The sequence below is a fragment of the Heteronotia binoei genome, chromosome 7 (assembly GCF_032191835.1).
Source record: "Heteronotia binoei isolate CCM8104 ecotype False Entrance Well chromosome 7, APGP_CSIRO_Hbin_v1, whole genome shotgun sequence".
Lineage (NCBI taxonomy): Eukaryota > Metazoa > Chordata > Lepidosauria > Squamata > Gekkonidae > Heteronotia > Heteronotia binoei.
In genome coordinates, this window is record NC_083229.1 from 80,221,026 (window position 1) to 80,237,337 (window position 16,312).

Consider the following 16,312-nt stretch of genomic DNA (forward strand, 5'->3'; position numbering starts at 1 on the left):
AAGAAGGGCTGGGGTAGCCATAAGCCGCATATAGAAGCGATCCAGTGAGACCGCGAGGCGCGCTGTTATAGGGACTAAACACCTGTCCTGCTCTTTCTGCACTGATCCTGATTTAGGTGGCTACCCTCGTTTTGATGAATATTTATCCTACTTACCTGCAAAGGGGAATACTGTAGCTATTCACACTCTTTTTACAGTGGGATTAATTCTAACTGAAATAATTTTGATTTCTGCATATCACACTTATAAATCACAACTTTTAAAAATACTTTCATCTTTCTATCACTGCTATATCTTAACAATGTCATATTTATCTCTTGCAGAAAATATTAAGTATTTTTATTTTGAATTATCCACTCGCTATTAATGATTATTTTTAAGTGTTGTACTAATTGCATCAGTGAGTGGAGGATCTAGCCCTAGTGGTAAGGAAATCATTGTTTTAAATCAGGCAGTGTGATTTTGTTCGATATACATAGATTCCGTCAACAACCAGCTTAGTGCAATCAGCCTACTGTCAGAGAAGAATATATGAAGCCATTTGCTTCCTTGTTAGTGTTAATGGGTTGATGAGCACCTTAAATTTACATTGCTTTTTTTAAATGAGGATTTCCTGACTGAACAATACAAAGAGAGGAAGGAATAGAAACTTATGTGGTTTCTTTGACTGATAAGTGACTGTACAAGGCCCACATCACAGAGGATTATAAGTTATCTTAGCCCTTATTTACATGAAACCTAGAGTTCTTCACTATCCTTTACAGTCTTTCACATAGACCATGCAGCCAGTGAAAACTGTTCCTGGCATAGAAATAAAGCACTGAGTTAAAGAATCACTTTCTAAATGTTTGCATGCCAGGTGGTTGTTGAGCAGAGTGAGTAACGAAGTTGTCATTCCTAATGAAGATGAAAAGTAGGAATTGTGTTTCAGTGGTCTGATCCCGCAGACCTCTGATGTGTTAATGTGTATTCTCTCCTGTGGGACCTAGAGCAAAAACTGAAGCAGGTCACAGATCGGCAAAGCACTATGCTTGCATCACTGCCAATTGTCAAAAAAGGATGGCTCTGTATTTTATTAAGAACAAAAGATGTTTGCCAGAAAAAGATTATTTTATTAAGAACAAAATAATGTTTGCCAGAAAAACATTATTGGTAATGTTTCCTGAATCTTTACTTGTTTGTACATAATAATAATGTGAAACTGATTTTATTTTGGTTTTATTTTGTTTTAATAGAAGGAGACGCCACTTGCAAATGCAGCATTTTGGGCTGCAAGGAAGGGAAACCTGGCTCTTCTTCAGCTGCTGCTGAACAGTGGACGTGTGGATGTAGACTGCAAAGACAGTGTAAGAACCCTGGATGAATGGCAGGAGCCTGACTTTGCAACTGTGGGTCAAACTGGATGAATTGCTGAGTAATTTGTGACTGGAAATCCTGCAGGTTTTTCCCATAGCTAAAGGAAGTTGTGTAGTGTCTCAGTTTGGATCAAGACCACGGCACTGAAGGAGGTGTAATTTTTAATCTTTTTCCTGCAATTTTTTCGAATATAAACACTTTGCATATGATACCTGTATGCAGATAAGGTCCATGAAGGGATGAGTTGTATCTGAAAAGGTCATGGTCTGTGGCCATAATCCATCCCTTTCCTCAGCTACTTTTCCTTTTTAAAAACTTGTGTGGATAGATCCTATTATGACAGTGCCATCCTAAGCAGAGTTACACACCCTTCTGGGTCTACTGAAGTCAGCAGGCTTAAAAGCGCCCTATATGCTGTTCAGAAGTGCCCTGTATGCTATCTAGTGTGGCCTTATTTTGCAGAGAAAGAACCAGCTTGAATACACATTAATTTCTGTACTTTGTTGTATACTTAAAAGTAAGTTTTCAAAGTCTTTGTTACTTTGGAGCAATATTTTGTAAATTAACAGCATTATCCTAAATGGAGAGTTTTGTTTTTGTGTTTTTTGCCATCAAATCACAGTTGATGTGTGGAGACCTTGTGGAGTTTTCAAGGCAAGAGATGTTCAGAGGTGGTTTGCCATTGCCTGCCTCTGCGTCATGATCCTCATATTTCTTGCTGGTCTCCCATACAAATACCCACAAGTGCCAACCCTGCTTAGCTTCTGAGATCTGACGAGATCACAAGGTCAGGGCATGTTAATATGAGTTGTGGGTGTAATTAGCTAATACAATAACTTGAGAACCACATCTGCTTGTTGGAATGAGTGACTCAGTATGCCTGGACATTGGAGGGGGGCACTGCATCCCCCTAAGTGTGTATAGGTGTTATCTCCTTGAATGGGATGCCTCTCTTTGTCTTAACCTGGGAGCTGCCCTCTGACCCCTCCTCTCTCTTTGTGTCACTTGTTTTTCCCATTCTTCACATGGCTTCTCATGGAGTCACATGTGTGCCAGTTTCTCCCATAGAAACAATGCCATCTTACTCCCATACATATGATGCCAGATTAGCTGGGCATTTGTGATAGGGAAAATAATCTTTAGATTAGGCTTCTCTCTTTCCTTTTGACTTTATCCTGAATGTGAACTGAATAAATAAGTTTTTACCTTTTGTTATATACTTATTGGGAGATTTATTTACTGCACTCAGTATCATGCTTCTATGACTTGGCAAAACTCTGCTATATTAACCAAATATCCACTACTGCTAACATTACTCTGCTATATTAATCATCCCAATACAGTTAACCCCTCTGATGCATATAAAGAGATTTCAATAATTAGCCTCTAGCAGCGGGGAGGCCATCTGAGCATACTCTGCAGTTTTTCAGGCTAAAATTTTGTACTTTACAGGTACTGAATTGTATTTTTTTAATCCCCAGCTTGGTACAACACCTCTTATGGTAGCGTCATATTATGGCCACAAAGAATGCATCCGAGAACTGGTGCTGCAAGGAGCTGATATCAATCTTCAGAGAGAGGTACTGTAAAATTCCACATTTAAGGACAGATTTCTCAAAGAGACTGTTGCAGAGTGTTAACAGTTCAAAGCACAGACATACATTCAAGATCTGCTATTATAGTGTGGGGATTTAGTGACTGTATTTCAAGGCTGTCAACCGTGAGGCTCTTCCTCTCCAGCTTTGGTGGCTTGACTTCAGTTGTCTTGCTGAGTGTCTTCAGCAGGTCTCCCCAAGCATCAGAATGGGGAAGGGAAGGGGGCTGTGCTGCCTTATTCCTTCTTCTTCCCCAGAACCAGAGCTGCATCTCTCTCTCCTTGATTTTTCCCAGTAACTCCTACCCTGGGTGTTCCCAGCTTCTCTCTGAGGGAAAGCAGTGAGTTGTTCTCCCACGTCCTTCCTACTGGGCTGTTGGATGGCTCTTCTCCCCAGCTGCCCTCTCCCTTGCCCTACTGGCTATACCAGGAGTTGGTGGGTGTAGGCTACCAGTCCCCAGTTCTGATTTTCCCTGGCCCTCTCAGGCCTGTTGTTGAGCTTACTTGCCCAGTAGCAGACTTCTCTGGCCCAACCTGACTTCTGCTGTGGCTTGTCTTTGTGCAGGCCTCTGGCCCCACCCTGGCTTCTAGTCTGGCTGTGAAGGCTGCTATCCTCTTTGGGCTGCTTCAGTGTTGGGCCCCAGCTGGTTCTTCTGCCTGCACCTGGAGTTGTGGTGCTAAGTAAGGGCCTGTGTTGTTGTCCAGAAGGCTGCCATGCTTCTGTATAGTGAGGCTGCTGGGAGCTATGTCTCTCACAGCAGAAGTGGAGGGTCTGGTCCTGAATCCGGTGGTGTTTCTGTATACCTGTACTGGACACCTGTTGGCAAGTCTGCTCTTAACTAATGGCCAACCAGGGCACTTGCCTCAGGCCCCACAATGAAGAGGAGGCACCTGCAGTTGCTGCCACTCCTGCCTGCTTTGGCTGGGGCTTAGACAGGCAGATGGACAGTGACACTTGCCTGCCTTGCACAGACCAAGGGGCATTCCTTGCTTGGCTATGGGCATTGATTCTCGGGCCCCATCTTGGCCTTTTGCTCAGGGTCACAGAATCACTGAACTCAACACTGGTTGAGGAAATTGCTGCGCAAGGTGTTGGCAGCCTTGGTTTCTGACCAAGCAGTTTTCTGGAGGTCACTGTATTTTTAACTGATGACAGAAAACAATAATGAATGGGAATGATGACACTGATATTCTGAGCTTTCTTGGTTACTGCAACCAGAATAGCAATGTCTTGCTCTTAAATATTGCCATAAAACTACAAAGAGAAGGCAACAGTAATCATGCTGAGAGTTAGTCTGACTCAGTCAAAGATAAATATTCCCCAGTGATGGTGCATCTTAACCATCCTCTTTCATGGTGGCCTTTTAGCTATAAAGGGACTACAGCAAGGGTGGCCAACGGTAGCTCTCCAGATGTTTTTTGCCTACAACTGATGGGAGTTGTTGGCAAAAAAAATCTGGAGAGCTACCATTGGCCACCCCTGGACTACAGGATGCAGGATATGGCATTCTCTATTTCATATGCACAATTGCAGTTGCCAATATGGGAGGGCTTTTTGTTCTTTGAACCTAAAGGGAATGTTAATTATTTATAAGGTTGCTGAATTTTCCCCCAGTAGGATTTTTGTATCTTTTACAGTGGAACAGCAGACATTAAGCCACCAGGGCAGTTAAAAAGAAAAGAATTTTTAAACAAATAACAAAACTGGCAAGAACAAAACAAGTATATCAGCAAATATGTCATAGACGGGTTGAAATGTGATTAGGCCCATCAAGTGATATTAGCCATCCTAAATGGACCTTTCATGTTCTGAGGCTCTAAACTTCTCAATACCAGTTGATGAGGGGCAGCAACAGGTGGAGGTACTGGCTTTTGTCCCCATCTTTTGTTCTTCTAGTGCATCTCATTTTCCACTGAGGAAAACAGGATGCTGGACTCAGTGGATCTTGAGCTGGTCCAGTAGGACTCTTCTGAAGCTTTTATCTAATAGCAATAGAAGCAGAGGAGTAAAAAATCAAAAGATCCATCAGGTGCCATTTAAATGGGGAATCTAGAAGCTTTCTTGATGAGAATAATTTTTAACTGATGGCAAAATGCTGTCAGGGAAGGCACAAAAGGTATTTTTTAGGGAGATAATCTTTTCCCCACTGTTGAAGAGACCCTATCTGATGTACTCTCCAATAGACTTCTGCTGGAAATGGCATACAGTACCACCAAGGCAGTTCTTCATGTTCAGCAAAGGAGTAGATGATCCTTTAATTTCCTTTAATTTCTTTGTCTGTTTCCATGTTAATTCAAAAGTTGGAGTTTTCCCTTTAAACCCCTAAACAAACAGGCAACTTCTGAAGTCAGCAGAAAAATTAGTATAGATTTGTCTGCTTAGATAGTGCACATAGCAGTCAAATGGCTGTGTTCTGTACCAGTTGTTGCTACTTGAAAGCAGCCTTGTGCAAAAGAGTGCCATGGTCAAGGGGACATGACTCAGGCATGAATTATTGTACATAAATCCCCTCAGGAAAGGGTACAGTCCAACTGATCTTGATGAGTGGAATTAGGATATCAGTCCTTATGTCAACATCTACAAATCACATCACCAGATCTAACAGCAGACAAATGGGTATTTTTGTGTGAATTCAAGTAGACTGGAATGTCTGCTATGAGGCTTTTGTCCAGCAAAACACTTAATATATGTAAATAGTTGCATTATTTCCATGTATTTAAGTATCTGATAAAGAGACTTAAGAGAATAAAGCTAGCGCAACCATGAGTGTACTTATAAAATTAGAAAGACATTGTTGTACATCTCCATGAACACATTCTATTTGAGTAAAGATGACTGGCTTAGCACGTGGTAACATGTGCACATTTGTAAGTTACCAGCTCATTAATGGTTCTCTATTCTCACCCATAGACGTTCCTATTCAAATCTTCTTTGTTAACAGAATTTGGATAATGGTTTACATTCACCAAAACAGGAATATACAGTAAAGCCTGAATGAAGACTGTATGGTGTCTGTCATGATGTTCAACAAGGCCTTACACAACTTACAAGGTGCATTCCATCACCCTCTCCTTTCACAGCTACGTGACAGAAATGTATTAGCTTCAGTACATGGTTCTACAGCTCATGTACCAGAATTGGAATGATATAGACATGTAACACTTTCATTTTTCCTTAGAGTTGTCTATCTGTTCATTGAGCAGTGGATCTGCTAATTTTTAAATGAATAGGAACTTTACTAGAAGGAAAAGCTGGTAATTCTGTAAGTGAGATTCTCTGTGCTCTTCTTCAAGATTATCTCCTGCTATAGCTGAGACTTTGAGTGTACCTAAGACCTCAGGTGGCCCTGGACTTTCTGTTTAAAGTATAAATGCAGTTTGTGCTTAATTCAAATGAAATCACATGCAACATGGATAATAATACAAGCCTCATGCCTGTTTTTTCCAGTCTGGTGCCACTGCCCTGTTCTTCGCTGCCCAACAAGGTCACAACGATGCTGTGAAGTTTCTGTTGGAATATGGAGCCTCCACAGAGTTTAAAACCCAAGTAAGAGATTATGTTTGGCTTTGGTGGATTTAGGCAGGAAGGAAAGGCTGCTGTTTTCTGCTGATCAGAAACTTGGACAGGGAAGCAAGCAAGAGGCCCATGAAATAATTTCCCCTTCTTGCCATGCATTTCTCTGGCAGAACATTGATCCAGGCCTGGCTTTTATTGCTTGTTTTTCATTGCATGAGTGTTCCTTAATTTTCTTACACTTTGTACTCTTGCATTTTGAAAGGGCAGAATGAAAGCTGACCAGATTGATTGTCCTATTTATTCTGTTCAGTCATGTGAAAGCCAAAAGCACAGACAAGATTCTCCACTTAGATGTCAGAGTGTAAGAGTATGGAATTACTACTGCATGTGCTCTGGCAACTGGATTTTTAACAAGAGGTTCTCATTTCTTGTACACCTTTATACCTGCTAGGATAAATAACTCATAAGATTGTCAGCTGGTATCATCCAGACATTTCAGAAATCTTTCTTTTTTAAAAAAAATATGTAATATACTGACAGTTAACAACAACTCTATATAAGAGGGTTTTCCCAACCTTGTTGAGTCTGTGGACACTTTTGGAATTTTGAGAAATGTTAATGGACACCTCTGCAAAATGACTGCTATAGAAGGAAATTACAGAAAAGGGTGGGGGTAAAAGCCAGACATCCTTCTGGGCAGCCATTTCCAAATGGGTAGTACTTGCAGATCCAAAAGTCTTTTGAAACACTTCAAGTGAAGTTCAGGAGAGCCAGGATTGGCTTTGAGGGAAAGATGTTTTTGACCCCAGGCAGGTGGGCAACAGGAAGCACATTTGTGGGTATCTTGGCAGCCATGGCAACCATCTTGGGGATCTCTTGGGGATACATTAATCCAGTCAGCTAGTTAGATGAGATTGAAAATGGATTAGGTTGTATCTTGTCTTGATCAGGGCTTTTTTTGAGCAGGAATGCACAGGAACGTAGTTCCGGCTGGCTAGGTGTCAAGTGTGCAAATGAATTCCTTCTGGGCTTTTTCTACAAAAAAAGCCATGTACAGTGAAACAATGGTGACATCAGGGAGTGTGACCTAATATGCAAATGAGTTCTTTCTGGGCTTTTTCTACCAAACAAAAAGCCCATGTCTTGATATTGTAGATTCAAAAACATAATAAAAAGCTCTGATTTCTCAATACATTCATTCATTCAGGAGTTTCTTAACTTCCTGTGGTATGCTACTTTGACATTAAAACAATCTCCCAAACTCCTTTAAATAATTCTGCTGGTATTGGTGCATGAACTTGCTTACAGTGAAAACAATACACATTTGGAAAACAGAGGTTACATTCAAACACATCTTTTCATCTGTTTCTTCTGCTTTGCCCTTTAGTTATCTCAAAAGGACTGCCTTAGAATCAGTTGGGAGACCATATCTAGCCATAGCCTTAATTAATTACACTATCTTTTGCTAAAAGCTCTTACTTTGGAACAGTACCAAAATACATGAATAAAATCTGCATTTGAAATCTTAACACCACCAATAAATATCCAAAATAGGATAGGCTGCAACTCAATTTATGTGGTGTTAAATACCACTGGTAATTATCTCTTGTAAGATCTTTCTCTTAATTCAGTTGGTGTCAGGTTTGGCAAAGATTCGTGTGAAGGAATCTTTTCATTTGCAGTGCATCTGGCATAATTGTTTCATGCCGAGCCTATATGAATGAATTTCTGCAACAGTATGGAAATGTAAGCTGCTGTTATGTTAGTGGTTGGTAATCCTGCACCAGCTGGACGGCAGCTTCCTTGTGGTTAAGGGTTATTTTTCACTCAGCATTTCTTCACTTTCAGTTTCACTAAATACAAGAAAATGAACCTTAAAAATATACACATCTGATCTAGGATTACATTAGACAAGACAGAGTTCACAGATCTGTCTGCGACTTTTGAAGGTTAACTCTTGGTTTGTGGCCTTGTGGGAAGGGTAGAGGGATTTCATCCTTCTGACTCTGCACAATTTTGCCAATTCCCGCCTCCCTTACACACACACCTGTGGTTCTTTTTGGAAAGGGGAAAAAAGATAGGCAACCATCCTGGGCAGGGTAGTCAGTAAGTAAAACTTTTCAGTGCAGGAAAGCTTCAGCCCTGTTTCTGCATAACTTTAATCTGAATCAGTCCCATGCATGCCTGAAATGTATTTCATTAAATACAGGTCACAGATCCCCCCAGTATCTCATCTATTTTGATCCTGAGAGTGTTGAAGAAGAGAAGCTGACTATATTTTCCCCTGAACTATAGTATCAGCTCCAGCCATTAGAATTATAGGATACATTCTGCGTGCTGCGTCCTTAGGGACAGCACCTTTCTAAACTGGTTTACAAGACAATGCTGAACTACTTGGGCTACTGCTATTACCATACTTGCTATGCAATCAGTATGTGGCTTGTCTTCATTAAATCTCTGTGAAGCTGGTCCCTGATACTTCCATTGTACACCTAGGTGGAGGGGCACTGTCTTACCTGACACAACAGACTGATGTGGGCAGATGTACTTCTCCAGCACAGATTGCTCTCAGTCCTGAACCCTACCACCTTTGTGACTGTCCTAGGCTTCAACAAAGTATGTGAAATTCTAGAGAGCCAACTGCAAAGAAATCTTGCTGTGTACAAGTGCTTGGTTCTCAGAAGCAGCTGATTGATGCCAGCCATCACATGGTTTTCTGGCCACACTGCAAAACAAAACAAAACAAAACACCTTACAATGGCTTTGCATGTCACTGCAAGTGCCAAATCGTGCTTGTCTTTTTTTGGACTTCTAGGGTGATGTGTAAATGTGGAATTGGCTCAACTTCATATAGAGGAAATGCAGACATTCCTCTTTTACACTTTGAATAGGAAGGCCAAAAAAGATTTAAGTAAGGATTAGAAAGTACTCTCTTTTTGATGCTTTCTGTCCTGGTATAAAGATGCTTGAAGTCTGCCATATTGAATAAAAGAGAGCATGTTGGCATGCCACAGAATCCAAGTGCTACACTGCTTTTCAGACTTTAATATATTACACTGTAATTGTAGGTCAGTTTGTAAAAGCATTGTGTAGTGGCTGAGAGCCATGGTTTTTTGGCATGAAAGGGTTACTATCCATAGCACAGTTTCATCTGTTCTAAATGCTCAGGATCGATGGTACAATTTCTGCCTCTGCTTTCTGGCTGAAAAGATCTGATGTACACGGTTGCCAGCATGACTATTTCTTGGTAACTCTACAGTCATTATGCAAATTTCTCTGTTTGGATTTGCTGTCGTGCAATTCTGCTAGTACTGGATTTGTTTCTCAGAATTTCCACCAGTGTGTGCCAACAACAACAGTGCTGCCTCAGCTAATTCCCTACAGATGTAGTCAAAATGGTTCCAAAATTAAAAGATTCGGAACCTCACAAAGAAAGGGCAGAGAAAACGATGAGCAATGTGGAGAACCTTGCATATTAAAGGCTGCCTAACCTGTTACCTGTTAAATGAGGACAAGGCAATGCCTACATTATTGTCACCATATACATAATTTCTACAGCGCCATCTGTTGAGCATGTACAGAACAGAAGAAGACAATTCTCTGTCCCTAGGTGTTTACAATGAAAATTTACGTAACCCAAGGGACACTATGACGGAGGGAGGTGAGGGTAAGGATAAAATGAATATGTTCATTCCAGCTCTGGCTGCTCAAGCTTAGGTTCAGTAGGGATTATTTCAAAGACTGTCAACATTTAATGGCTACCTGTTTCATCCTCTTCCCCTTGGCCATTATATGTTTATTTATTTATTTATTTATTTATTTGGGATTTATATCCCGCCCTTCCCACGGATGGCTCAGGGCGGCTTCCAACAGTTAATCAAACTTAAAAGTAAACAATTTCAAATGTAAAACAATTTAATAATTTAAGCAGTTAAAACATTAAAACAAAGTAATTCAGTTTCCTGTGAACAGATGGCTGGCCAGTTTCCTCCGGTTGTTATCCTAGCTAAATGTAGGCTAGGTATAGGCTAGCCGGAAGAGGGTCGTCTTACAGGCCCTGCGGAACTGCGCTAAGTCCCGCAGGGCCCTCACCTCTTCCGGCAGCTGATTCCACCATACGGGGGCCATAACGGAGAAAGCCCTTTCCCTGGTGGCTTTCAGGCGGGCTTCTATGTGCGTGAAACTGGGTGCTTTCTGTCTGTCATTGAGGGTACTCACAAAATACTCTCCTTCCTTGGAGGTTTTTAAACAGAGGCTAGATGGCCATCTGACAGTAATGCAGGTCCTGTGAATTTAGGGGGAAGTATTTGTGAATTTCCTGCATTGTGTAGGGGTTGGACTGGATGACCCTGGAGCTCCCTTCCAACTCTATTATTCTATGATACTAAGTCCTTTTAAGGCAGGTGCTTGCACCCTCCTATGTGCAAATAAGAATTTTTACATTAGAAAATGTAACACTGGTAGTTCACAGACTCTAGAAAGATTTTATGCTTGCCTCTCTGCCCCACATGTTGCCCTTCCCTGCTCACAATAAATAACCAGTGTAATTTGGGTAAATTGATACAAATGGGGAAAGATTACAGCTGCTTGCTTATTGGGGCTATTTGGAGACGTGCTGAAGATACTTTAAAATACTTGGCCATTCATAGAAGCAAATGTGGAAAAGATGTTTACCATTTTCCACAATGTCATTATTAGGAAGCACTAGATGATATGAACAAATTACAAATTTGTGATTTTGGTAATGGGATGCTTTTTTTAATATGAATGACCAATAGGATTGACTGCTATAGGATTTATTAGCCCTACCTGGATAGCCAAGGCTAGCCTGATTTTGTTAGATCTTGGAAGCTAAGCACAGATGGCCTTGGCTAGTATTTGGATGGGCGGCTTCCAGGAATACCAGGGGCATGACACAGAGGCAGGCAGTTGCAAACCACCTCTGAAACATCTCTTGCCTTAAAATCAAGTCTAGCTCACAAGCTAGTGGTGCAAGTGCTAAAAAGAACTAAAACTTCTGGCTGCCAGATAATCTTAGGCTCTCCTGGCTATACTACACGCACTGCCATATGGTTATTATTATTATTATTATTAGATTTCTTGATCACCACTAGAACAAAATCTAGAGATCCTTGAAATATAAAATAGCCAAAACGCAATTATCCTCCAAAGCAGCATAAACTCAGAGCAAGATGTACTCATAGATTAACATAGCGACATCCTCCAAAGCAGCATAAACTCAGAGCAAGATGTACTCATAGATTAACATAGCGACATGTATTGAAATGGCAGAATGGATACAACCATTCAGTAAGTTTACCAGATCGACAAGATAGGAGCACTGTGCAAATTGGGCACCCATCTTGCATTTAGTGTCTGTCTAAAATAGGCATTGGTGTGACCTTTTCTGGTTTGCAACATTCCACAGAATTAGTCCTTATAATAAGGATGTGTGTAGATGTGAGTGTATCAGGCTTACTTTTTAGAATGCAGACTGCCTTTATCAGATAGAATGCAGGATATAAAGAAGCTTATAGGAAAAGGAAGCTAACACATTTAGACACACACATCCATAGTTTATTTGCATACAGTCTGCTGCTCAATATCACTATTTTCTCTCTGGCTCTCATCCCAAAAGTAAGCCCGGCTGGGAGAAAAGCCCTTGATGGGGGATGGTGCAGGGAGACAAGAAGGAAATAAGGGAATAGCTAATACCTCCTATCTGCATTCTCACTATCTACTTTATATCTAAGTGGCATATTTGAGGATATGGGTTTGCTGCTTTTTTGTGTCCTTGGGAGTGACATAGTGCCTGCCAACCCTGAAAAGTGCATTTCTGCTAGTGAAAAGAAAAGAGAGCTCTGTCTTCCAAGAAACTTTTCACATTACTGGAAACACTGAAGAAAATTAAAAGTGACAGGTTCCTACAAGCAGTAGAATGTGGACAAGAACTCAGGGGTTCTGCTCTGATTTCTGAGGAAGGTTCAGATTCTTTTAAAAGGCTGAGCATTTTAAGGTAAAGGGAAACTGGGAGAAACATCACAGGGAAAAGGGATTTGTTTCCAGCCTCTGTGAGCCAAATACTAAGAAATGTTTAAGACTTTCTGTTCTCTGCAGCCTTTGTTTATTTCTCTTCCCTTGTGCCCAGTCTGCTTTCTTCCCCCCTTCAGGATGGAGGCACTGCTCTGCTAGCTGCTTGTCAGTATGGGCATATGAAAGTGGTGGAGACCTTGCTGAAGCATGGTGCCAACATTCAAGATCAGCTTTACGTGAGTTGCCTTGGAGTTACATTCATAGTTCTGATCCTCCCTTTCCCCTGAAAAGTAGAAGGCTTTAGGAGTGTTTCCAGGGTTCACTCTTTTTCTAAATAGAGAGCAGAACTCTATGCAAGGTTTGCTTTGCATTGGAGGAGCATTTATCAAAAAGGGTACAGTGCAGAATTCTGCCTCAGTCTACATAATGTATAAAATGGCTGTCTGTGTAATACAATAGCTGTTGGGCACAGATGCTAAAATTGCCTGAGTGTAAAAATGACAAGTGAAGTGAATTCTGAGAAGAAATCAGAGATCTTCTAGCAGTGGCTGATGTCTCTATAGGAAAATCTGCCTCACACTTGGAAAATTCTTTCTTTTATTCTATCACTATGGAAAGAATTGTTCTATAACTGAGACCCCTGGGCAGAAAAAAAGAGAAGCTATATACTATGTTGCTTGAGATTTCTGGTCTGCTTCATGTGTTTGTGCTTCTCTTCCTATTTCTCAGTTCTTTTAGCATCTGTTCAAAATACCTTTATCTTTTCCATCTGCTCTCACAGTCTTTCTCTGATCGTTTCTACTTCCACCTTTATTGTGAATGATGACATCACATTTATTGAAAATTAAGATTCATTCAGGGTTTTGAAAAGACAGTCTGTATGACACAGAAGTAGCATAAATCAGTCAGTGTTGTTTTGCTTTACAAACTCACACCTGATGAAAGGCACAATAAGAATTCTGAAATATATAAAAATGGTTGCAATCTAGCTCTAATCAAGCACTGGATTGCCTAGATCATGTCGTTGGGCCTAGATAATCATTACTATGCAGGCACAGAAGTACCTTGATTCTGTGTATAGAAGCAGGAAACTTTCAATGCCTTACACACAAGGAGGAGAAAAGTTCCTGAGCAGGACAGTAAGTTTCATTTCCTTTATGTTTCTCAAGAACAAATAGGTTTGCCATGGGGTTCGAGTGCAGCTTCTGATTTTCAAAGCTAATTCAGAACTTCTGTTTATGATGAAGAATTTACATTAAAAATGACAATGATATGCAAATACTTAAGAGGGGGAAAACAATATACTCTGTTTTCATACAAAGATGGAAGTCTTTTATTAATTACTACTAATAAGGCCAGTTGTGAAGAAAAATACGGGCTCTAGAAAGAGGCTGTGGTTGAGTGCCTCCCCCCACACTCCTGCTGTCTTCCACCCACCCAAGTAAAGGCATGCACTTCCCCCACACACCTGAAGGAGAGCTGATGTCTGTCATCTGGAGAGCAGTTGTAATTCTGAATGATCGCCAGTCCTCACCTGGAGATTGGCAACAGTGGTTTCCCAAGAGGAAATGGCATTGTATCTGTCTGAGTTCTCGTCCCTCTTCAAACTCCGCCCCTTAAATCTCCAGGAATTTCCTAACCTGGAGTTGGCAACTGTATGTCCTTCCCTTTTTCAGCTTTCCATTGCCTTCCTCCTCCCTGCAGTTTCTACGTACGAAAAGGACAATCTTTCTTCACACTGGTGGGGGGCGGAAGACCAAAGGAGCTTACATCATTTTCCTTGTCCTGCTTTGATCTGTACAACCTTATAAATTAGGTTAGATTGAAAGTCTGTGACTGGCCCGAAATCACCCAGTCAGCTTCCACAGCAAAAACCTGGGTCTGGCAGACCCCACCCTGAGGCCCCCCCTCAGCCTTGGCTTTCACTCACCTCCTCACCAACATTCCCTCTAAGCTTCAGAGTCTTGTGAGCAAAAATTCTACTTTGTGAGCTACTGGCATTAAAGTTGTAAGCTACTGCATAAATTATTGTGCTCTGGGGCAATTTTTCCTGAGCTAAGACAACAAAAAGGTGTGAGGTGGAGACTAAAAATCTGTGAGCTAGCTCATGCTAACTCAGCTTAGAGGGAACACTGCTCCTCACCCTTGCAGCTGAAACAGACACCTGCTTTCCACTCCCTCCCCCCTCGCATATGTGTGTATGTGTGTGTGTCCCCATGTCTGTGGTGGCTCAAAGTCCTGAAACAGGTCCAGAATGCCGAGAAGGAAGAATAATTGCAGGGGGGGGGGTTGTGCAGGGGGAGCATGACGATGGTCACACAGACAATGAAGGACATCATTCCTTTTGTTTGCAGTGCAGTGTTGCCAGTTTTTTCTGTCATATCCAGCCTTGCGGTGTTTAGCATCAGCGTGAGCTTGTGGCATGATTTGGGGGTGGGGCGGCGGCATGGTTGTGTTATAGAGTCAGCACCTCAAGGCAGGTATTTTCTGTAGGGAAATTTTCCATCTTCTCCCCCCTCCCTGCAGCATCTACCTAGTAAAAGTACAGTCTTTTTCCACAATGGGGACAAAAGCAGGAAGCAAGCAACCTCAGCAGGGTATAATGACACAGCCATCACCTGGAGATTGGCAACAATGGTTTTCCAGGCAAAAATGACTAACTTTGAGAATGGATTCTATGGCATGGTACCTGGCTGAGGTCCCACCCTTTCTCAAACTCACCCTCTCCAGACCCCACCCACCAAATCTCCAGGAATTTCCCAACCTAGAGGTTGTTGTTGTTGTTGTTCAGTTGCACAGTCGAGTCTGACTCTTTGCAACCCCATGGACAAAGTCACGCCAGGCCCTCCTGTCTTCCACCATCCTCTGAAGTCTGCTCAAATTTGTGTTAGTCACATGAGTAATGCTGTCCAGCCATCTCATCTTTTGCCGTCCCCTTCTTCTTTTGCCTTCTGTCTTTCCCAGCATCAGGATCTTCTCCAGTAAGTGCTCCCTTCTCATTTGGTGGCCAAAGTACTGGAGCTTCAGCTTCAGCATCTGACCTTCCAGGGAACAGTCTGGGTTGATTTCCCTTAGGACTGACAGATTTGATCTTCTTGCAGTCCAAGGGACTCTCAAGATTCTTCTCCAGCACCACATCTCAAAAGCTTCTATTCTTCTGCACTCAGCCTTCCTTATGGTACAGCTCTCACAGCCATACATGACTACTGGGAATACCATCGCTTTGACTATACGGACTTTTGTTGGCAGGGTGATGTCTCTACTTTTTATTATACTGCCCAGGTTCGCCATAGCTGTCCTCCCAAGGAGCAAATGTCTTTTAATTTCATGGCTAGAGTCACCATCTGCAGTGATCTTGAATCCCAGAAATGTGAAGTCTGTCACTACTTCTATTTGCCAAGGTGTGATGGGGCCAGATGCTACGATCTTAGTTTTTCTTATGTTGCGTTTCAAGCCTACTTGTGTGCTCTCCTCTTTCACCCTCAACAAGAGGTTCTTTAGGTCCACCTCACTTTCTGTCATTAGAGTGGCATCATCTGCATATCTGAGGTTGTTGATGTTTTTCCCAGCGATCTTAATTCCGGCTTCTGCTTCATCCAGGCCAGCATTCCACATGATGTACTCTGCATATAAATTAAATCAGCAGGGTGACAATATACATCTTTGTCGAACTCCTTTTCCTATTCTAAACCAATCAGTTGTTCCATATCCCATTCTGACAGTTGCTTCTTGACCCTTATACAGATTCCTCAGGACATGTGAGATGGTTTGGTACTCCCATCTCTTTAAGGACTTGCCGCAGTTTGTTGTGA

The 16,312-nt window shown here is 41.7% G+C and overlaps 1 protein-coding gene across 1 annotated transcript in view; it reads left to right on the forward strand.

Annotated features, from left to right (window-relative positions):
* ANKRD29 (ankyrin repeat domain 29) overlaps positions 1–16,312 on the forward strand; it is a 38,569-nt gene that overhangs the window by 5,972 nt on the left and 16,285 nt on the right. The window contains exons 2-5 of the mRNA XM_060243906.1: positions 1,236–1,346; positions 2,838–2,936; positions 6,399–6,497; positions 12,638–12,736. Of these exons, the coding sequence (XP_060099889.1) occupies positions 1,236–1,346; positions 2,838–2,936; positions 6,399–6,497; positions 12,638–12,736 (408 nt within the window). The remainder of the gene's footprint in view (positions 1–1,235; positions 1,347–2,837; positions 2,937–6,398; positions 6,498–12,637; positions 12,737–16,312) is intronic.